This window comes from Salvelinus sp. IW2-2015, linkage group LG4q.1:29, assembly GCF_002910315.2.
Source record: "Salvelinus sp. IW2-2015 linkage group LG4q.1:29, ASM291031v2, whole genome shotgun sequence".
NCBI classification, from domain to species: Eukaryota; Metazoa; Chordata; class Actinopteri; order Salmoniformes; family Salmonidae; genus Salvelinus; species Salvelinus sp. IW2-2015.
The window spans coordinates 56,295,910-56,318,397 of record NC_036842.1 but is presented as its reverse complement, the minus strand read 5'-3'; the positions used below and the strand labels follow the sequence as shown (position 1 = coordinate 56,318,397).

At 42.5% G+C, this 22,488-nt stretch overlaps 1 protein-coding gene across 2 annotated transcripts; it reads left to right on the top strand.

Moving 5' to 3' along the window:
* Positions 1-759: 759 nt before the first annotated feature.
* LOC111962205 (mixed lineage kinase domain-like protein) lies at positions 760-20,852 on the top strand. 2 transcript variants are annotated; one of them, XM_023985106.1, is made up of 11 exons: positions 760-811; positions 10,414-10,857; positions 11,068-11,154; positions 11,592-11,769; positions 11,870-11,970; positions 14,662-14,797; positions 19,167-19,251; positions 19,443-19,582; positions 19,746-19,795; positions 19,976-20,116; positions 20,244-20,852. In XM_023985106.1, the coding sequence occupies exons 2-11, from the start codon at positions 10,416-10,418 to the stop codon at positions 20,291-20,293; spliced, it is 1,410 nt and encodes a 469-aa protein (XP_023840874.1). In that variant the 5' UTR covers positions 760-811; positions 10,414-10,415; the 3' UTR covers positions 20,294-20,852. The 2 variants fall into 2 exon arrangements, with proteins under 2 accessions (XP_023840874.1, XP_023840875.1); XM_023985107.2 differs by lacking the exon at positions 760-811 and adding an exon at positions 6,514-6,804.
* The last annotated feature ends 1,636 nt before the right edge of the window (positions 20,853-22,488 follow it).

Here is a 22,488-nt window from a genome sequence, read left to right as displayed (position 1 = left end):
GTCTGTAAGGTACAGAACGGCAGGCAGGTTCAGGTTCAGGGCAGGCAGGAGTCAGTAATCCAGGGCAGTGTCAAGAGGTACAGAACGGCAGGCCTGATCACCCATGACGATGAGACAATGTAGAGGGAGGTGGTCAGTGACCTGATTGTGGACTACAGCGCCGCTTCCCAATCAGAAGGTTCAAAAGATTTGGCATGGTTCCTCAAATCCTCAAAGTTATACAGCTGCACCACTGAGAGCATCTTATTATTCTTTTTTTGTCTTATTTCTTGTTTGTTTCACAAKAAAAAATATTTTGCATCTTCAAAGTGGTAGGCATATTGTGTAAATCAAATGATACAAACTTCCCAAAAATTCATTTTAATTCTAGRTTGCAATGCAACAAAATAGGAAAAATGCCAAGGGGGGTGAATACTTTCGCAAGCCACTGTAAGTACTTTACACCACTGTCACCTTCCCAATGCACGCTCAGTGCCATTTTTGACATATTTCATAACTTTTGATTGATTGGACAAAATATATTTATTTACACATTTGGTCATTTGGGGTCCCTTGTTTAAGCAAGTAGGTACATGGCATGCTATACCATATTTTAGCAGGCAATCACTATTGTTAATTAAGAAAGAAATTAGATAAGCAGACCTGAACTGAAATAAACCGAGGAAGTGCACAGCTGTAGCCTATTGTAAGTTGTAGTGGTGTTGTAGGAGGAGCTCAAGACAAACCAGTGTCAGTGAACATAAAGGGTGTGGTCTCCTTTTAGTTTCAAAGRTCATTGAAGTCTCTGCACCAACAACAACAGTCTCTCAAGGTATGTTTAATTTCAAACTTACAATAGATTTTAGGTTGAACAGAGAACAGTAACTGCTTGTGTTGCATGTGATCTTTTCTGTAGCTGAACTGTTATACTAACTGTACTTAAAAGTTCAAATTAACTGTATACTTAATGGCGAACATGTATGGGTATCCTAAAGCCTGCTTCCTGCTGTTGAGAGCAATGCATTTTGTTCAAATCATTCCTCATATATCCATGAGCAAGGCCTCCAAATTTGGGCCATCGGGCTCAGTTGGGGTGACGATGTCTCATAGTGATTTTGGGAAATGCGTTATAGCATTGCAGCAATATGGTAGTGTGGTGGAAAAAACACTTGTAAGACATTCCAGTCTCAATATGCACGGGAAAACCAATTCAACTCGCTCTTAGTTCTCACATACATTTTATACAGACCCAGTATGGGTGGGGTGTTTCACATGCCATTCGTATGAGTCAGGAACTTCTGCTTATCCCTAGTTAGCAGTCCCATAGGCAACAGACAAATCATGCCAAGGACACACGATTGAGAGCATAGCAGAGAACAGAGCAATCTTACAGAAATTAAGAGGAAAAGGATGATCGGTCCCTTCTTCAGGCCATTTAAGATACCAAATTAAATGTTCCTCTTCCACAGTTGCTTTCTCTGTGTTACCACTCATCCCTCTATCCCATACATTTTTCCCCATAGGGATTTTACCCTATGACAAACGATGTCAGTATACAACAAGTTATTACTCACCCGTTAATCATAACTTTTCACACACACAGCTAGAACARGGTTTTAGAGATATKTTTAGATATAGGACCAAAGCAGGATCCACGCATTAACCCCACAGAAGCCTTTTTCCAATATGGCTGCCGAACAACTCTGTTCTCATCTGACCATACCAGCATGAAATATTATTGTAGTATGCCCAGTAATATCTTAAAATGTACATAGTGATGTAGAATACACAACCAAATGAGTCCAGTGTACCAGATATAAAGATGTTAAATCATTCACAGAAATGTGGTAAGAATGTGTCCTGTCAGAATCAAAGCTGTCAAAATCTGTGTTTTCTGAGTATGCTTTGATCCTTTTTTGCTATATTTAATCTTCAATCATTTAAAATGTATTTATACATGTAAATAGTAATGAATGTGCGCTGATTAAAATGATATAAAATGTTATCCTATTAACTGTTTTAATTTTGAGGACTATAAACCTGCCCCGTACATTCCATTACAATGTTCTCAAATCCAATGTTGGACCTGTTATCAGGTTTTAGGTATGACCCAGATGCAGACAGTGTCAAAGAAACAAGTTTATTTCTAGTACAGGGGCAGGCAAACGACAGGTCAAAGACAGGCAGAGGTCAGTAATCCAGAGAGGGTGTAAAAGGTCCAGAATGGCAGGCAGTCTCAGGGTCAGGGCAGGCAAAACGGTCAAAACCGGGAAGGACTAGAAAACAGGAGCAAGAACAGACAGGAGCAGCGGAACAAACGCTGGTAAGTTTCACAAAACAAAACGAACTGGTAACAGACAAACAGAGAACACAGGTATAAATACACAGGGGATAATGGGGAAGATGGGCGACACCTGGAGGTGGGTGGAGACAAACACAGGTGAAACAGATCAGGGTGTGACACCTGTTGAGACCTCTTATATTMATCTATATTTTTGGCATTCTAGTAACAGACCAATCTGCTATGGCCCCATAGTAAGAATACATCTTAATTTAGAATAGCTATGTGTCATGGTTTGCTGCTCTCATCATCAAGATATTAGGTTCAAATGTATTGGTATTCCTATGGAATGCTGCAAGTTTTTAATCCTGTTTTATGAAATTTGAATAGGATAATGGGATAAAGTTGTATAGGTTATAAGATAACTTTGTACTGTATATAATTTTAATCATCTTATATCCACAAATACTAACATCTACATATCCATTTTACATGTTTGAAGATKAAATATAGCAATTATTGATCATGTCATCTTCAGAAATCAGTGATTCTGACAACTTTTTGGGCACATTCTTACCAAAATTCTGTGAATTATTWAAAATATTTGTATACACGCCCCCCTCCGTATTTATCTGGACAGTGAAGCTAAAACTTTTAAGCTAAAACTTTTAATTTGGCTCTATACTTCAGCATTTTGGATTAGAGATCAAATGTTTCATATCTGTTTTACCGTTTAGAAATTAAAGCACTTTGTATCTAGCCCCCCCCCACCCACCAATTTGAAGGTCTCGTAAGTATTTGCACAAGTAAAGTGTTCATGTGTATACGAGATAATAGAGTATTTCAGGTGTACTGTACTGGTTGAGTAACTCTGCACATCTSGTAATGGTGTTACAGTATGAGATACTCAACACCAATGTATTACTGAGACTGACCTCCCAAGGACCTTTATATTTGATTTTATTTAACATTTATTTAACTAGGCAAGTCAGTTGAACAAATTCTAGGCGAGTCAGTTGAACAAAGTATTATTTACAATGACGGCATTCTGTATGGACTTACCTTTCACCATTACTACATTAGTTAACAGTTTACTACAGCAGTCACCAAGTTGACACAGATTCTCAATCTCACCCATGTGAAGGTGGATGTAGCGGATAAAATACATCTCTAAAAAAGGTATCGTACCATAGAGTATGAAGGTCATCAAACTTGTTTCTGCAAGTGGTATGCAATTACCATTGATATGAGTGGGTCTATATCAGCATACATTTAAATGTGAAGATTTACAGTATCTTATATAGGGTCCCGCATTAAATGACGTACAGCTTATAAAGCCTTCGTAAACGCTACATAAATGTGTTAAAAATCATCTATAACCATATGTCATCCTTTATAAAGGTTCTTTAATGTGGCATAACTCAATCAAATGTATTTATAAATCCCTTTTTACATCAGCAGATGCCACAATGTTCTTATACAGAAACCCAGCCTAAAACCCCAAACAGCAAGCAATGCAGATGTAGAAGCACGGTGGCTAGGAAAAACTCCCTAGGAAGAAACCTAGAGAGGAACCAGGCTCTGAGGGGTAGCCAGTCCTCTTCTGGCTGTGCCGGGTGTAGATTATAAGAGTACATGGCCATTAAGGCCAGATTAATAATCCCAGCGGTTGTAGAGGGTGCAACAGGTCAGCAGCACGACCGGTGAACTGGGGACGGTCAGGAGTGATCAGGCCAGGTCGTCCTGAGGTATGGTCCTAGGGCTCAGGTCCTCCAGGAGGGGAGGGAGAGGGAATTAGAGGGAGCATAGTTAAATTCACACAGGACACCAGATAAGACAGGAGAATTATACCAGATAAAACCCTAACCCCCTGGTACATAGACTAGAGCAGCATAAATACTGGAGGCTGAGACAGGAGGGGTCGGGGGACACTGTGGCACGATCTGACGATACCACGGACATGGCCAACCAGACAGGATATAACCCCACCCACTGTGCCAAAGCACAGCCCCCACACCACTAGAGAGATATCAACAGACCACCAACTTTCTACCCTGTGACAAGACTGAGTATAGCCCACGAAGATCTCCTCCACCGCATGAGCCTGGGGGGGTGCAAGACAGAACAGGAAGATCACATCAGTGACTCAACCAACTCAAGTTGAGTATAGCGCAAAAAAAGTCTAGCACAACACGACACACCCCTCCTAGGGACCGCATGGAAGAGCACAAGTAAGCCAGTGTGCCTCAGCCCCCGTAATAGTCAGAGGCAGAGAATCCCAGTGGAGAGAGGGGAGCCAGCCAGGCAGAGACAGCAAGGGCGGTTCGTCATTCCAGTGCCTTGCCGTTCACCTTCGCACCGCTGGGCCAGACTACACTCAATTATAGGACCTACTGAAAATATGAGTCTTCAGTAAAGACTTAAAAATCGAGACAGAGTCTGCATCTTTCACATGGATATGCAGACCATTCCATTAAAATGGAGCTCTATAGGAGAAAGCCCTGCCTCCCGCTGTTTGCTTCGAAATTCTATGGACGGAGGCCTGGGTCTTGTGACCGCAGTGTATGTGTAGGTATGTACAGCAGGACCAAATCGGAGAGATAGATAGGAGCAAGTCCATGTAACGCTGTAGATTTTAGGGCTGACCCCATTTAGTCGATTGGGCGACTGTTTAGTCATAGACTGTTGGACAACCGAGATTTCTTTAGTGGAGCAGTAGCTATATATATGTTTACAGTTGTATATATATACAGTATATATACAGTCAGAAGTTTACATACACCTTAGCCAAATACATTTAAACTCAGTTTTTCACAATTCCTGTCATTTAATTCTAGTAACAATTTCCTGTCTTAGGTCAGTTAGGATCACCACTTTATTTTAAGAATGTGAAATGTCAGAATAATAGTAGAGAGAATAATTTATTTCAGATTTAACTTCCTGACTGATGTCTTGAGATGTTGCTTCAATATATCCACATAATTTTCCTCCCTCATGATGCCATCTATTTTGTGAAGTGCACCAGTCCCTCTTGCAGCAAAGCACCTCCACAACATGATGCTGCCACCCCCGTGCTTCACGGTTGGGATGGTGTTTCTTTGGCCTTAGTGCGACCCTCCGCCCTTTTCCCTCAAAAATAAATGATGGTCACCTATGGCCAAACAGTTCTAATTTTGTTTCATCAGACAGAGGACATTTCTCCAAAATACGATCTTTGTCCCCATGTGCAGTTGCAAAACCGTAGTCTGGCTTTTTATGGCGGTTTTGGAGCAGTGGCTTCTTCCTTGCTGAGCGGCCTTTCAGGTTATGTCAATGTAACAGTTAAACTTTTAAACCGTCCCTCGCCCCGCCGCAAACCTGGGCCGCACCAGGCCCTTTTCTGCACACAATCACACAAACGTACCGCGGCCCACAACAGCATCGTCATACTCCCTACCATTCGCTCCACAATGAGTAGTATACTCACTGGCCCATGCTAGCAGCAAGGGAAACCCTCTTAAGTCCCTCTAGCACAGACCAAGTGACGTAACTTGCACTTGAAACGACTACTGTAGCGCTGTACCCGACTACCACCTAGCCCTAGCCAATTCCACATTCCGTTACACTCACCCCCCTTTCAACCTACTACTTTTCCGCTAGCAACCCAGTATCCGGGTCACAACAGCATCAATGTAACAGTATAACTTTAGACCGTCCCCTACGCCCCCAACACGGCGCCGAACAAAGGGACCCTCTGCACAACATCAAACAACTGGCACCCCACGACATAGCGTCGATTACCCATCGCTCCACAAAAGCCGCGGCCCTTGCAGAGCAAGGGCAACACTACATATTGTTTCAGAGCAAGTGACGTAACTGATTGAAATGCTACTAGCGCGTACCCGCTAACTAGCTAGCCATTTCACATCCGTTACACTCACACCCCTTTCAACTTCCTCCTTTTCCCCAGCAACCAGTGATCCGGTCAACAGCATCAATGTTACAGTATAACTTTTAAACCGTCCCCTCGCCCGACACGGGCGCGAACCAGGGACCCTCTTGCACACATCGACAACTGTCACCCACAGCGTCGTTACCATCGCTCCCACAAAAGCCGCGGCCCTTGCAGAGCAAGGGGCAACACCTACATATTGGTTTCAGAGCAAGTGACGTAACTGATTGAAATGCTACTAGCGCGTACCCGCTAACTAGCTAGCCATTTCACATCCGTTACATCAATATAGGACTCGTTTTACTGTGGACATAGATACTTTTGTAACTTTGCTGTTGTTCTGGGATTGATTTGCACTTCTCGCCCCAAAGTACGTTCATCTCTAGGAGACAGAACGCGTCTCCTTCCTGAGGGGAATGGCAGCTGCGTGGTCCCATGGTGTTTACACTTGCGTACTACTGTTTGTACAGATGAACGTGGTACCTTCAGGCATTTGGAAATTGCTCCCAAGGATGAACTAGACTTGTGGAGGTCTACAATTTTATTTCTGAGGTCTTGGCTGATTCCTGTTGATTTTCCCTTGATGTCAAGCAAAGAGGCACTGAGTTTGAAGGTAGGCCTTGAAATACATCCACAGGTACACCTCCAATTGACTAAAATGATGTAAATTAGCCTAACAGATGCTTCTAAAGCCATGACATAATTTTCTGGAATTTCCAAGCTGTTTAAATGCACAGTCAACTTAGTGTATGTAAACTTCTGACCCACTGGAATTGTGATACAGTGAATTATAAGTGAAATAATCTGTCTGTTAACAATTGTTTGAAAAATTACTTGTGTCATGTACAAAGTAGATGTCCTAACTGACTTGCCAAAACTATGGTTTGTTAACAAGAAATTTGTGGAGTGGTTGAAAAACGAGTTTTAATTACTCCAACCTAAGTTAATGTAAACGTCCGACTTAAACTGTATACTTAATTCAAAATAAATGCCTCATCCTATTTTAGATTCCTCGCACAGGGCGTCATAAATGTTGTGTCTTTACTATCATTAACAGAGGTTGTGTTTAAAGCTAACATCTGGAATTGTTTTACGATGGTCATACCAAGGATCACTTAACTATTTGATTTTGATATTTAGGACCCCTTAAAGTATCTCCCCCAACATTCCCCAAAAGTGTCAACGTCTGTAAAATACCTATTTTCAACATCAGAAAAATAAGTATTTTCAACTTTCATTCAGAACGGAAAATGAACCTGATTTCAACATCCGTAAAATACGCATTTTTCAACGTCCGGAAAACGATGCCAATGTATTTTAACCATACATAAAATACATTTTCACCTTTCATTCAGAACCTAAAATTAACCTAACTTCATCGTCTGGAAAATACATATTTTAGAAGTATTTTCAATGTCATTTTGCTTACTAGTACTATACTATTTTTGTGGTGGGCGTAATTTTTTCGTCTCGCCTATGATCGGTCCTGCCTATTGTGCCCTATTTGGACAGGATTTGTTTAACTGTGGGAGGTCGGATAATGTAATTATGTGCAGGAGCACAAAACATCACATCTGTAATTTTAGTCCGGTCTGAAACTGCCATGTCAGTAATTTGTACATGTCAGGAGAGTAACAATTCCAGCCAGAATAACCTACTGTTGTATTGGCGAACTCCAATGTATTCTGATAATAGACCCGTGCGAATCGACATCCCTCTGTTTTGAGAGAATTGTCTGAGTTTGACAGGTGATGCTCGCGGTTTGGGCAAGAAAACAATAACTGATTCGATACATTGAACTAAGTGATGCGCATAAGCTATATATGAATAGCCTACATTAAAAAAATATGAATAGCCTACATGTTAAATAAAGGTTAAATAAAAAATAAGTAAAAAAACATGTAACCTATCAAGTTTCACAGTAAATGCTTTTGTTTATGTTTTGTGTGTATGAATTGAAAATTGCCAAATGCATCAGTAAGCCTATTTAATGCAATTCTTGATGTTAATAGATTGAAAATCAGATGCATACAACTGACCTAAATGTTTGGAAATGATAAGTTAACCTTCTAATTTATAACTTTAAAATGCATCTTAAAAGTGCAATTGCACAGTTTAGCTCACATCTGAAGCCTGGTGGGAATTTAGGACGTACTGTGGATCGCTAAAATATCCTAATGATTATGAACAAAACACTTCTTCAATTGAAATATTATGGTGACACTATAGGAAATATGGTTTGGTATGGTTTAGAAACTTTTGATTGAACATGATTTGGAAAGACACACACCTGCCTATATAAGGTCCCACAATTGACAGTGCATGTCGGAGCAATAACCAAGCCATGAGGTCGAAGGAATTGTCCATGGAACTCAGATATATTTTAACCTTTATTTAACTAGGCAAGTCAGTTAAGAACTAATTCTGATTTACAATGATGGCCTACCCCCGACAAAACCCTAACCCCGGACGACGCTGGGCCAATTGTGCCCCGACCTATGGGACTCCCAATCACGGCCGGTTGTGATACAGCTTGGAATCGAACCAGGGTCTGTTGTGATGCCTCTAGCACTGAGATGCAGTGCCTTAGACCGCTACACCACTCGGGAGATCTGTGTCGATTCACAGACCTGGGGAAGGGTATCAAAACATTTCTGCAGCATTGAAGGTCCACAAGAACACAGTGGCCTCCATTCTTAAATGGAAACAGTTTGGAACCACCAAGACTCTTCCTAGAGTTAGATGGAAAAAGTTTGGAACCACCAAGACTCTCCCTAGAGCTGGCCGCCCGGCCAAACTGAGCAATCGGGGGAGAAGGGCCTTAGTCAGGGAGGTGGGGATATTTTTCAGCGGCAGGTACTGGGAGATTAGTCAGGATCGAGGGAAAGATGAACGGAGCAAAGTACAGAGAGATCCTTGAAGAAAACCTTCTCCAGAGCGCTCAGAACCTCAGACTGGGGTGAAGGTTCACCTTCCAACAGGACAACTACCTTAAGCATACAGCCAAGACAACACAGGAGTGGCTCTCAACAAGTCTCTGAATGTCCTTGAGTGGCTCAGCCAGAGCCCGGACTTGAACCCGATCTAACATCTCTGGAGAGACCTGAAAATAGCTGTGCAGCGACGCTCCCCATCCAACCTGACAGAGCTTGAGAGGATCTGCAGAGAAGAATGGGAGAAACTCCCCAAATACAGGTGTGTCAAGCTTGTAGCATCATACCCAAGAAGACTTGAGGCTGTACTCGCTGCCAAAGGTACGGAGTAAAGGGTCTGAATACTTATGTAAATGTGATATTTCTGTTTTTTAACTTTAATAAAATGTAAAAACATTTCTAAAAACCTGTTTTTGCTTTGTCATTATGGGTATTGTGTATAGATTGATAAGGGGGAAAAACGATTTAATACATTTTAGAATAAGGCTGTAACGTAACAAAATGTGGAAAAAGTCACAGGGTCTGAATACTTTCTGAATGCACTGTATGGGGGATACAACAATCCCAGCTCTGCAGATTTTGCTGCGAAGAGACAGAATCGTTAGATCATTTGTTTTGGTACTGTCCATATGTAGCTTGTTTTTGGTCGCAGGTTCAGAAATGGCTGAAGATTTGTTTACCTGGCGCTAACTCTGCAAATAGCACTGCTGGATGTTTTGAAAAGTCATAGTCAATTGATCAATAAATAATAATACTCTTAGCAAAAATGTTTATCTTTAATTTACAATATGTAGAAACTATGAGAATAGAAAGGTTCACACATTTTGTGAAACGTCACAGCTCAGTTGAGAAATATATGGCAAATAACTGGATAGTGTTCAGAGATTGATGGTAGCTGAAAGATGGGACTAAAAACAAACAAAAGATAACTAATGTCAAATGTACTGTGTCCGTAAAATGTATATAGTATGTATAAGCTGGATGTAGAAGCCTAAGTGTTGTTGTCCATTAGTTTACTCCAATTTGGGGCGGGGAGGTAGGGTTAAGGGAAAATATTCAAGGAAAATATATATTTATAAAAAGTATATATGTATATATATATATTGGAAATGATGCAGACAATTACATTGATAGAAGCCACAATCTATTTGCAATATTAAAGATGATCTACCCCCTAAAAAAATCCCCAAAAATGTATACTGTAGCTAGAGACATTCTCAGACCTATGTTTGGGGGGGAAACTTGTCTAATGCATTTCTAAACCTTTGTCTCTTCTCCTCTCTCCCCAGCCATGGACATCATAAAGCCCATCTTGGGCATAGCGAAGAAGCTCTATTCTTTATGTGCTGAAGTGAAAGCCAATAAAAAGCGCTGTCAGCGTTTGGCCCAGCGCGTAAAAGCCTTGGCAGATACGGTGAGTATGGTAAAGGGGCTGGGGGAAGACCCTGCCCCTGTGGAGAACAGCCTGCATGAGCTCAAACTCACCCTGGAAAATGCCCAGGACATGGTTGAGAAATACGCTAGCGCCAAATACATGAACCGCGTCTTGAAGGCCTACAAGCAGGGAGAAGAGTTTGAGAGTTTGACCATGCGCCTGTACGATTCAGCTCAGGTGCTGTCGCTAGCCCTGCAGGTGGATCACAGAGAGCAGCTACAGCAGAGATTCAATGAGGAGACGCGATGGAGAGAGGATAAGGCGGACAGGGAGATCGATCATCTGGAGCTGCAGAAATGTAAGACGCTTCTACCATGCACTTTTTAGTGCAAGGTCTTAATCATGTAGCCACCCTATATATGTGTACTTTGGTCACTGCCAGGAGGTCTGGGCTGTTTTATGGCCAGTCACTGATCCTGCCGACTACACCATATGTAGCAGTGTGTGTGTGTGTGGCTTGACTGGGGGCAATTTCAAGCAGGTGACATTGTGCATATTTATCCCACAGTGCTACATGAGAAAGTGGAAGAAGTGCTAGGGAAAGTGGACTCCACCCAAGAAGATGTAAAAGACATCAAAGCCATTTTGGAAACCTGTAAGTAAGCCTCTATAGATTAATGTCCAAATGAATGAAACTAAGATTGTTTCATCTTTATTTGTTTACTAGCAGTACTACTTAATTTGGAATCTGAGCAACTATTGTTTCTCATTTCTCGTTGACCTTGACCAGCGTCTGATGATAAAGGAGACTGTGTGTCTGTTTGCGTTTTTGTTCCTTTGTGGTTTTACCCTTCCCCATTTTTGTTTGATACTACAAGCACTCAAGTTTCACTCATACAAACTCATGCAAACTACAAAACACAGCATAGTTTACATCCTACACCAGGAAAGCACTCCATGGTCTCACTGTATTTTGCATGATGGTGTGTTTTCCTGTTGGACCTTTAGTTATGTGTTATTGATTTGTTATGTTCCTAAGTCCCTGTATGACTTGCCATCTCATTGACTTTGTTTTGTGTTTCCCATTGACAGTAAAGAAGCCGAGAATTTTAGATCAAGACATAAGAGAGATCAAGCCAGAGGAGCTGATCTACAACCTGCCCAAAGAGCCCTTCATTAAAAATTACAATTCAGAGATATTCAAAGGAGAGTACAACAAATTCACAGTGGCCATCAAAAGATACACCTACTCAAGTAGCACAAGCCTGAGGTATGTAGCATAGCATACAAGACATCTCAGAGAGTTCTTGTAACATCAGCTTCGGTGCTGAACATCTATTTATTTAATGGGTTATGTGTGTCCCACACAGTCAGGTGAGAAGCGTCTTTAAAAAGGAAGTGGAGACTATGAAACGCTTTGAGTCACCAAACATCCTGCGAATGTTTGGGATCTGTGTCCAGGAAGAGAGCGGTGAGTGAGCTTCTTTTTGCAGTATGTGAAATACTGTAGTTGCTGAACAAATAGGAGACTGGATACAATCAGAATCATATTTATTCACCATGTACACCCAGAATTTGATTTTGTGAAATGGTGCTGCCACAGTAAACAGAATAAACAAGCAGAATATAGATGAAGAATTTACATGAATCCACATACCGTCTGTACACTATGAACAGCAACAAAAAAAATGAATAATTGTGCATGGTATGGATGTATAAACAAATGTACAGTCCATGATGTGCAATGGAGTGGAACTACATATGCAGTCAGTCAGTGGCAGAGGGAAAATTGGCAACCGCATATGTGCAAGAATGTGCATAGCGAAGTACAGTTACTGTATAATGAGCAAAGTAATCAGGACATGATATCAAATTAAAAATCAAACTTTATTTGTCACCTGTGCCGAATACAACATGTGTAGACCTTACCGTGAAATGCTTACTTACAGGCCCCTAACCAGCAGTGCAGTTCAAGAAAGAGTTAAGAAAATATTTACCAAATAAACTAAAGTATAAAATAAATAGTAACACAATAAAATAACAATAAAATGACTATATACAGGGGGTACCAAAAATAATTTGGCGCTCTGCAATTCAGCTGTTGTTTACGAAAATGATCCCGCTAAAGGGATCCATGCGTCAAGAAGTTAAGAAAATATTTACCAAATAAACTAAAGTAAAAAATAAAATAAATWGTAACACAATAAAATAACAATAAAATGACTATATACAGGGGGTACCGGTACCGAGTCAATGCGATGGGGTACAGGTTAGTCGAGGTAATTTGTACATGTAGGTAGGGGTGAAGTGACTATGAATAGATAATAAACAGCGAGTAGCAGCAGTGTAAAAAACAAATGGAGGGGGTGGGTGTCAATGTAAATAATCCGGTGGSCATTTGATTAATTGTTCAGCAGCCTTATGGCTTGGGGGTAGAAGCTGTTAAGGAGCCTTTTGGTCCTAGACTTGGTGCTCCGGTACCGCTTGCCGTGCGCTATCAGAGAAAACAGTCTATAACTTGGGTGACTGGAGTCTGACAATTTTTTGGGCTTTCCTCTGACACTGCTTAGTATATAGGTCTTAGATAGCAGGAAGCTTGGCCCCAGTGATGTACTGGGCCGTACACAGTACCCTCTGAAGCGCTTTATGGTCAAATGCCGAGCAGTTACCATAGCAGGCGGTGATGCAACCGGTCAGGACACTCTCGATGGTGCAGCTGTATAACTTTTTGAGTATCTGGGGACCCATGCCAAATCTTTGCCAAGTCTCCTGAGGGGGAAAAGGTGTTGTCGTGCCCTCTTCAAGACTGTCTTGGTGTGTTTGGACCATGATAGTTGGTAATGTGGACACCAAGGAACTTGAAACGCTCGACCCGCTCCACTACAGCCCCGTCGATGATAATGGGGACCTGTTCAGCCCACAATTTCCTGTAGTCCACGATCGGCCCATGACGCTTTGTTTGTTTGATGGTTCGTCTGAGGGCATAGCAGGATTTCTTATAAGCGTCCGGATTAGTGTTCCGCTCCTTGAAAGCAGCATCTCTAGCCTTTAGCTCGATGCGGATGTTGCCTGTAATCCATGGCTTCTAGTTTGGATATGTACGTACGGTCACTGTGGGGACGACGTCATCAATGCACTTATTTATGAAGCCAAGGACTGAGATGGTATACTCCTCAATGTCATGGATGAATCCCGGGAACATATTGGATGAATTCAGGAACATATTCCTGTCTGTGCCAGTCTGTGCTAGCAAAACAGTCCTGTAGCRTAGCATCTGCGTCATCTGACCACTTCCGTATTGAGCGAGTCACTGGTACTTCCTGCTTTAGTTTTTTCTTGTAAGCAGGAATCAGGAGAATAGAATTTTGGTCAGATTTGCCAAATGGAGGGCGGGGGAGAGCTTTGTATGCATCTCTGTGTGTGGAGTAAAGGTGGTCTGAGTGCGGTCTTAGTGCCAGCATCTGTTTGTGGTGGTAAATAAGACGGCTACGAATAATATAGATGAGAACTCTCTTGGTAGATAGTGTTGTCTACAGCTTATCATAAGGTACTCTACCTCAGGCAAGCAATACCTCGAGACTTCTTTAATATTAGACATCGCACACCAGCTGTTATTGACAAATAGACACACACCCCCACCCCTCTTCTTACCAAACGTAGCTTCTCTGACCTGCCGGTGCATGGAAAATCCCAACAGCTCTATATTATCCATGTCGTCGTTCAGCCACGACTCGGTGAAACATAGGTTATTACAGTTTTTAATGTCCCGTTTCTAGTATAATCTTGATAGTAGGTCATCCATTTTATTTTCCAATGATTGCACGTTGAACAATAGAACAGATGGCAGTGGGAGTTTTCTCACTCGCCTACGAGTTCTCAGAAGGCAACCCGACCTCCGCCCCCTTTTTCTCCTTCTTTTCTACAAATAAATGACGGGGATTTGGGCCCGTTCCCAAGAAGGCAGTATATGTGCAAAATAAGTACACAAATAAGTTACAAATAACGCAAAAAAACTAACAAAATAGCACAGTTGGTTGGGAGCTTGTAAAACGTCAGCCATCCCCTCCAGCGCCATTTACCAAATCAAAATGTGATATCAAAATGTGATGATGTGCCCTTGTTGCATTTAATAATCCTCTTCTCTACCGTGGTTGTATCGCAGGACCCAATCCAAACTACCTCATTGTCATGGAGTTTTGTGAGAAGGGCAGTCTGAGAGAGGTGCTGGATTCCCAAAGGAAGCTGCCCTGGGACAGAAAGGCTCGCATGAGTCTGGATGCAGCACAGGGCCTCTACAGGTAACAGGTTGATGTTTATTGTCATGGTCTAGTACAGCACAGGCCTCTACAGTAGAGTTGATGTTTATTGTCATGAGTCTGGAATGCAGCACAGGGCCTCTACAGGTAACAGGTTATGTTTTATTGCATGAGTCTGGATGCAGACAGAGGCCTCTACAGGTACAGGTTGATGTTTATTGTCATGAGTCTGGATGCAGCACAGCGCCTCTACAGGTAGCAGGTTAATGTTTATTGTCATGAGTCTGGATGCAGCACAGGGCCTCTACAGGTAGCAGGTTGATGTTTATTGTCATGAGTCTGCGATGCAGCACAGGGCCTCTACAGGTAGCAGTGAATGTTTATTGTCATGAGTCTGGATGCAGCACAGGGCCTCTACAGGTAACAGGTTATGTTTATTGTCATGAGTCTGGATGCAGCACAGGCCTCTACAGGTACAGGTTATGTTTATTGTCCATGAGTCTGGATGCAGCACAGGCCTCTACAGGTAGCAGGTTTAATGTTTATTGTCATGAGTCTGGATGCAGCACGGGCGCTCTACAGGTAAGCAGGTTGATGTTTATGTGTCATGAGCTGGATGCAGCACAGGGCCTCTACAGGTACAGGTTATGTTATTGTCATGAGTCTGGATGCAGCACAGGGCCTCTACAGGTAACAGGTTGATGTTTATTGTCATGAGTCTGGATGCAGCACAGGCCTCTACAGGTAGCAGGTTATGTTTATTGTCATGAGTCTGGATGCACAGCACGGCCTCTACAGTAGCAGGTATGTTTATTGTCATGAGTCTGGATGCAGCACAGGGCTCTACTATAGCAAGAGTTGATGTTTATTGTCATGAGTCTGGATGCAGCACAGGCCTCTACAGGTAACAGGTTGATGTTTATGTCATGAGTCTGGATGCAGCACAGGCCTCTACAGGTACAGGTTAATGTTTATTGTCATGAGTCTGATGCAGCACAGGCCTCTACAGGTAGCAGGTTAGTTTATTGTCTAGAGTCTGGATGCAGCACAGGGCCTCTACATACAGGTTATTAATGTTTATTGTCAGAGTCTGGATGCAGCACAGGCTCTACAGGTAGCAGTTAATGTTTATTGTCATGAGTCTGGATGCAGCACAGGGCCTCTACAGGTAGCAGGTTGATGTTTATTGTCATGAGTCTGGATGCAGCACAGGGCCTCTACAGGTAACAGGTTATGTTTATTGTCATGAGTCTGGATGCAGCACGGGCCTCTACAGGTAGCAGGTTGATGTTTTATTGTCATGAGTCTGGATGCAGCACGGGCCTCTACAGGTAGCAGGTTGATGTTTATTGTCATGAGTCTGGATGCAGCACAGGGCCTCTACAGGTAACAGGTTGATGTTTATTGTCATGAGTCTGGATGCAGCACAGGGCCCTACAGGTAGCAGGTTGATGTTTATTGTCATGAGTCTGGACAGCACGGGCCTCTACAGGTAGCAGGTTGATGTTTATTGTCATGAGTCTGGATGCAGCACAGGGCCTCTACAGGTAACAGGTTATGTTTATTGTCATGAGTCTGGATGCAGCAAGGGCCTCTACAGGTAGCAGGTTGATGTTTATTGCATGAGTCTGGATGCAGCACAGGGCCTCTACAGGTAACAGGTTATGTTATTGTCATGAGTCTGGATGCAGCACAGGGCCTCTACAGGTAGCAGGTTGATGTTTATTGTCATGAGTCTGGATGCAGCACAGGGCCTCTACAAGGTAGCGGTTGATGTTTATTGTCATGAGTCTGGATGCAGCACAGGCCTCTACAGGTAACAGGTTGATGTTTATTGTCATGAGTCTGGATGCAGCACAGGGCCCTACAGGAGCAGGTTGATGTTTATTGTCATGAGTCTGGACAGCACAAGGCCTCTACAGGTAGCAGGTTGATGTTATTGTCATGAGTCTGGATGCAGCACGGGCCTCTACGTAACAGGTTAATGTTTATTGTCATGAGTCTGGATGCACACAGGCCCTACAGGTAGCAGGTTGATGTTTATTGTCATGAGTCTGGATGCAGCACAGGGCCTCTACAGGTAACAGGTTGATGTTTATTGTCATGAGTCTGGATGCAGCACGGGGCCTCTACAGGTAACAGGTTATGTTTATTGTCATGAGTCTGGATGCAGCACAGGGCCTCTACAGGTAGCAGGTTGATGTTTATTGTCATGAGTCTGGATGCAGCACAGGGCCTCTACAGGTAACAGGTTGATGTTTATTGTCATGAGTCTGGATGGAGCACGAGGCTCTAAGTATGCAGGTTGATGTTATTGTCCATGAGTCTGGATGCAGCACAGGGCCTCTACAGGTAACAGGTTGATGTTTATTGTCATGAGTCTGATGCAGCACAGGGCCTCTACAGGTAACAGGTTGATGTTTATTGTCATGAGTCTGGATGCAGCACGGCCTCTACAGGTAGCAGGGTTGATGTTTATTGTCATGAGTCTGGATGCAGCACAGGCCTCTACAGGTAGCAGGTTTGATGTTTATTGTCATGAGTCTGGATGCAGCACGGGGCCTCTACAGATAGCAGGTTGATGTTATTGTCATGTCTGGATCTGAGCACAGGCCTCTACAGTAGCAGGTATTATGTTTATTGTCATGAGTCTGGATGCAGCACAGGCCTCTACAGGTAGCAGGTTGATGTTTATTGTCATGAGTCTGATGCAGCACAGGGCCTCTACAGGTAACAGGTTGTGTTTATTGTCATGAGTCTGGATGCCAGCACAGGGCCCTACAGGTAGCAGATTGATGTTTATTGTCATGAGTCTGGATGCAGCACGGGCCTCTACAGGTAGCAGGTTGATGGTTATTGTCATGAGCTGGACAGCACAGGGCCTCTACAGGTGCAGATTAATGTTTTTGTCATGAGTCTGGACAGCAGCAGGGCCTCTACAGGTAGCAGGTTGATGTTTATTTTCATGAGTCTGGATGCAGCACAGGGCCTCTACAGGTAGCAGGTTGATGTTTATTGTCATGAGTCTGGATGCAGCACGGGCCTCTACAGTACAGGTTGATGTTTATTCATGAGTCTGGATGCAGCACAGGGCCTCTACAGGACAGGTTGATGTTATTGTCAGAGTCTGATGCAGCACAGGGCCCTACAGGAGCAGGTTGATGTTTATTGTCATGAGTCTGGACACAACAGGGCCTCTACAGGTAGCAGGTTGATGTTTATTGTCATGAGTCTGGATGCAGCACAGCGCTCTACAGGTAACAGGTTAATGTTTATTGTCATGAGTCTGGATGCAGCCAGAGGCCCTACAGGTAGCAGGTTGATGTTATTGTCATGAGTCTGGATGCAGCACAGGGCCTCTACAGGTAACAGGTTGAATTTTATTGTCATGAGTCTGATGCAGCACAGGGCCTCTACAGGTAACAGGTTGATGTTTATTGTCATGAGTCTGGATGCAGCACGGGGCCTCTACAGGTAACAGGTTGATGTTTATTGTCATGAGTCTGGATGCAGCACGGGCCTCTAGGTAGCAGGTTGATGTTTATTGTCATGAGTCTGGATGCAGCACAGGCCTCTACAGGTAACAGGTTGATGTGTTATTGTCATGAGTCTGGATGCAGCACGGGCCTCTACAGGTAGCAGGTTGTGTTTATTGTCATGAGTCTGGAGTGCAGCACGGGGCTCTACAGGTAACAGGTTGATGTTTATTGTCATGAGTCTGGTATGCAGCACGGGCCTCTACAGGTAGCCACGGTTGAGTTTATTGTCATGAGTCTGGATGCAGCACAGGCCTCTACAGGTAGCACGTATGTTTATTGTCATGAGTCTGGATGCAGCACGGGGCCTCTACAGGTATACCACCATAGAAATTAATGTCTTTACCCTGTGCCCTACACAAGTAGACCAGTCACAACACCTATTGCACATGACACAAAGAGCACCACCTCTATCATATTTTTGCCATAAATGTGTTAAGTCGATACAATAAAGAATCGATCTATAGTCTAATATTTTATTTGAATAATGTCTCTGTCGGGTACTTTCCCTTTCTAATCTCTACCCTTCTACCTCTCCAAAAGTAGAAAGTCATGTGTCCTGTACACAAATGAAAGGGCTAATAAAGTCGCACTTCTAATAGCCATGCCATGGCCAAGTGTCACAGGTAACACGGCAGGTACAATTTGGCCATATTCGAAAGAGGAACGTTACATACCTGTTCATGTGTCTACAATCCACCTACTAAAACTTCTGTCCACCATTATTAGTATGTGCTGCTTCTTCTTCACTAAAACAATAGGTACACTGGATCTGTGCCCTGTACCTCTGTCACTAAAGTTCACAGCACTAGAAAGTGTACCCTAATCACATTGAGCTACCCTGTCAAGACTAGCTAATATCTCTATCACTATAGATTGCACCAGTCGGAGGAGAAGTTTAAAGTGCATGGATGCATCAACAGCAGCAAGTTCCTGGTAGATGCCGGGTACAGAGTGAAGGTATGAGGTTCAATGCAGTCCTCTACACAGCCATATGTGTTGGCACCACTAAGTGATAGACCCAGAAAGTAAGGCCACTGCTAAATAGAGGCAGAGGTTGTTTTGAAGATATGTAGTTGATGTTCTGTGTTTACAGTGTTGCAGTACTCTATCGCAATGTAATTGTTTTGGGGTCTGCTGTGTGTGGTCAGCTGGCAGGTTTTGAGCTGGCCCAAACAGAGACGTCGTTGAAGAGGACTAAGGACAGGAAGAGGAGCTCCTTATGCTACAGCTCCCCTCAGCAGCTTGAGAGTGTCAACCATCCCTACAACAAAGCTTGTGAGATGTACAGGTCTGCTTCCAATCAGACTTACAACACACTCTCCACTTTTGTAAATGAATGAATGTCAAAATCACAGAAATTATTTTGTATGTTCAAATGTTCTCTGTTGGTGTAATGCAGGCCCTAAGTATACTGCTAGTTCACTCTGTTTGAATTGTTGTGTTCGTTGCAGTTTTGGCATTGTCCTTTGGGAGATTGCAACCTGCAAGATTCCCTTCAAAGGTGTGTCAACTCCATTAATTTAAAGGCTGTGTGTAACAAACACTATCAGCAATAACAGTGATACTGTATATCTGGAAATAGCATGGTTGGGTTTTCTCTCTCTCTATAAGCATGCAGTAGTTGCTCTGTCATATTTAGAAATGTATCATTCAATGTCTGTTCTCTTGTACTTCTGATCAGACTGCTCACACAAAGAGGTGTATCAGAGGGTGTGTACAGAAAAATATACTGAACCTTTTCTTGAAGACTGCCCTCAACAGTTGGGAGAACTGATCAACGACTGTCGCTCCTACGACAGCTTCTACAGGCCGACAGCGGGCGGTAATGCAACACAACTAAATGGCATATGATGAATGTGCAGGAACATACATTTATTTCAGCTGTTCCATATGGATTCCTATTTGTCCTCTCAGTTATTGTTTCCTAATCAAGTTTCTGTGTTCCACAGTGTTGGTTGACAAACTGCGCAATGTGGTGGAGCAGTTAGAGGAGGACTAACAAACACAGAGGTTCATCTCCATCTCCAGAGTTCTCAGAAACATGGCCGGAGAAGAGAAAAACCATGAACCGCTATCATCCCCACTCCCCAGGTCAAAGGAAGACCAACCAACCCCTTGCCAAAACCTTTGTTTCTGGCAAACCTTTGGCCAATTTGTTGCAAATTTGCAGCAAACTCATATTTTCAAATGCAAATTAGTTTTTGGGCAAACTGTTGCTGTAAATTTGCGGCAGCGCGTGAACTTCTGGCAAAGAATCTTGGGAAACTTGTGGTGAACATTCTATTGTTTGCTGCAAATTTGAATATATATGAATATGCGAAATTGGATCAGGTTTTTGGTTGACACTGAAATGTTGTATCTACATAAAACAAGTCACATAACTTAAAATGAACTTACTTCACAGAGAAAAAACAACATACTAAATGCAGTAAATATGCTAAACATGTATTCAGTGTCTTAACAGATACAAATAAATCCAACTTGAAATCATTAGCATGGTAATGACGAAAAGAGCAAAGACTGGACATTTCCCAAATAAATACCTTCAATTAATTACATATCTTTACATCTGTACCTCTGTCTCTCCCCCTTTGGGTGTGTGGGTGTGGGGTGTCTTTGAAGACCCTGTTTTACACCTGTTTCACCTTTACCTTTTAGAGAGAGTTCTCAGCTATCCATATTTAATGGTAGGCTAATCTAGGGGGTCCCAGGTGGGGGGGGGGGGGGGGGGGGGGCGGAGCTGTCCGAGTGGATGTCTAAGTCAATAATTTTTTTATCCAGAGGCCTCACACTCCTCTTTGAAAGGGTCATTGTACTCTTTAAGATGGGCCCTTAACTTATGACATAATAAACAGTTAATTTTACCCCCTTAAAACCTTTCTGGACTACCCATCCCGGATCCGGGATCATTCTCATCAGAATCGCTGACTAGCATAGCCTAGCCTAGCGCCACAGGGAATATAATATAATATAATTTCATGAAATCACAAGTCCAATACAGCAAATGAAAGATAAACATCTTGTGAATCCAGCCAACATGTCCGATTTTTTCAAATGTTTTACAGCGAAAACACAACATATATTTATGTTAGCTCACCACAATAGCCCAACACACAACGCCATTTTTTCACCGCAAAGATAGCTTTCACAAAACCCACAAATAGAGATAAAATGAATCACTAACCTTTGAACAACTTCATCAGATGACAGTCTTATGACATCATGTTATACAATACATTTATGTTTTGTTCGAAAATGTGCATATTTATAGCTACAAATCGTGGTTTTACATTGGCGACATGGTCAGAAGTGGCTCCAAAATGTCCGGAGAAATTTTAGAGAGTCACGTAATCTAACAGAAAAACTCATCATAAACTTTGCTGAAAAATACATGTTGKACATATAATTAAAGATACACTGGTTTTTAATGCAACCGCTGTGTTAGATTTAAAAAAATAACTTTAGTAAAAAGCACAGCATGCAATAATCTGAGACAGCGCTMAGCCATTCTCCGCCATGTTGGAGTCAACAGAGTCAACAAAAATACGAAATAACATCATAAATATTCCCTTACCTTTGATGAACTTTCATCAGAATGCAGTGCCAGGAATCCTAGTTCCACAATAAATCGTTGTTTTGTTTTAGAATGTCCATTTCTTCTGTCAAATTAGCAACTTTGGCTAGCATGTGTAGCTCAGGTGTCCATGAAGATTTGACGCAATGAACGAAAATTTCAAAAAGTGATAATAAAAGTCGAATAAACTGGTCAAACTCAGTTGAGAATCCATCTTTAGGATGTTTTTCTCATATATATCCAATAACGTCCCAGACGGAGCATTTCTTCGTGTCTACCTAACGCATTGCAGACAAAGATATGACATACCCAAGTGCGTAGCCAAATACTGCCAATATGGCTGACCTGTCACTCCAAAGACTCTMATCCGRTCCCACATAAGGCTAGACACTTCATTCCACGTTCTACTGCCTGTTGACATCTAGTGGAAGGCGTATGAAGTGCATACAGATCCATAAATACAAGGCAATTGAATAGGCGATGCCTTTCACAGAGACCCATTTCAGAATTTTTACTTCCTGTTTGGAAGTTTGCCTGCCAAATTAGTTCTGTTTTACTCACAGATATAATTCAAACAGTTTTAGAAACTTCAGAGTGTTTTCTATCCAATAGTAATATAA

Coding starts and splice junctions, on each gene's coding strand:
- LOC111962205 (XM_023985106.1), top strand. CDS start 10,416: ATGGACATCATAAAGCCCATCTTGGGCATAGCGAAGAAGCTCTATTCT. Junction 10,858..11,067: donor TCATCTGGAGCTGCAGAAAT/GTAAGACGCTTC, acceptor TTTATCCCACAG/TGCTACATGAGAAAGTGGAA. Junction 11,971..14,661: donor CTGTGTCCAGGAAGAGAGCG/GTGAGTGAGCTT, acceptor GTTGTATCGCAG/GACCCAATCCAAACTACCTC.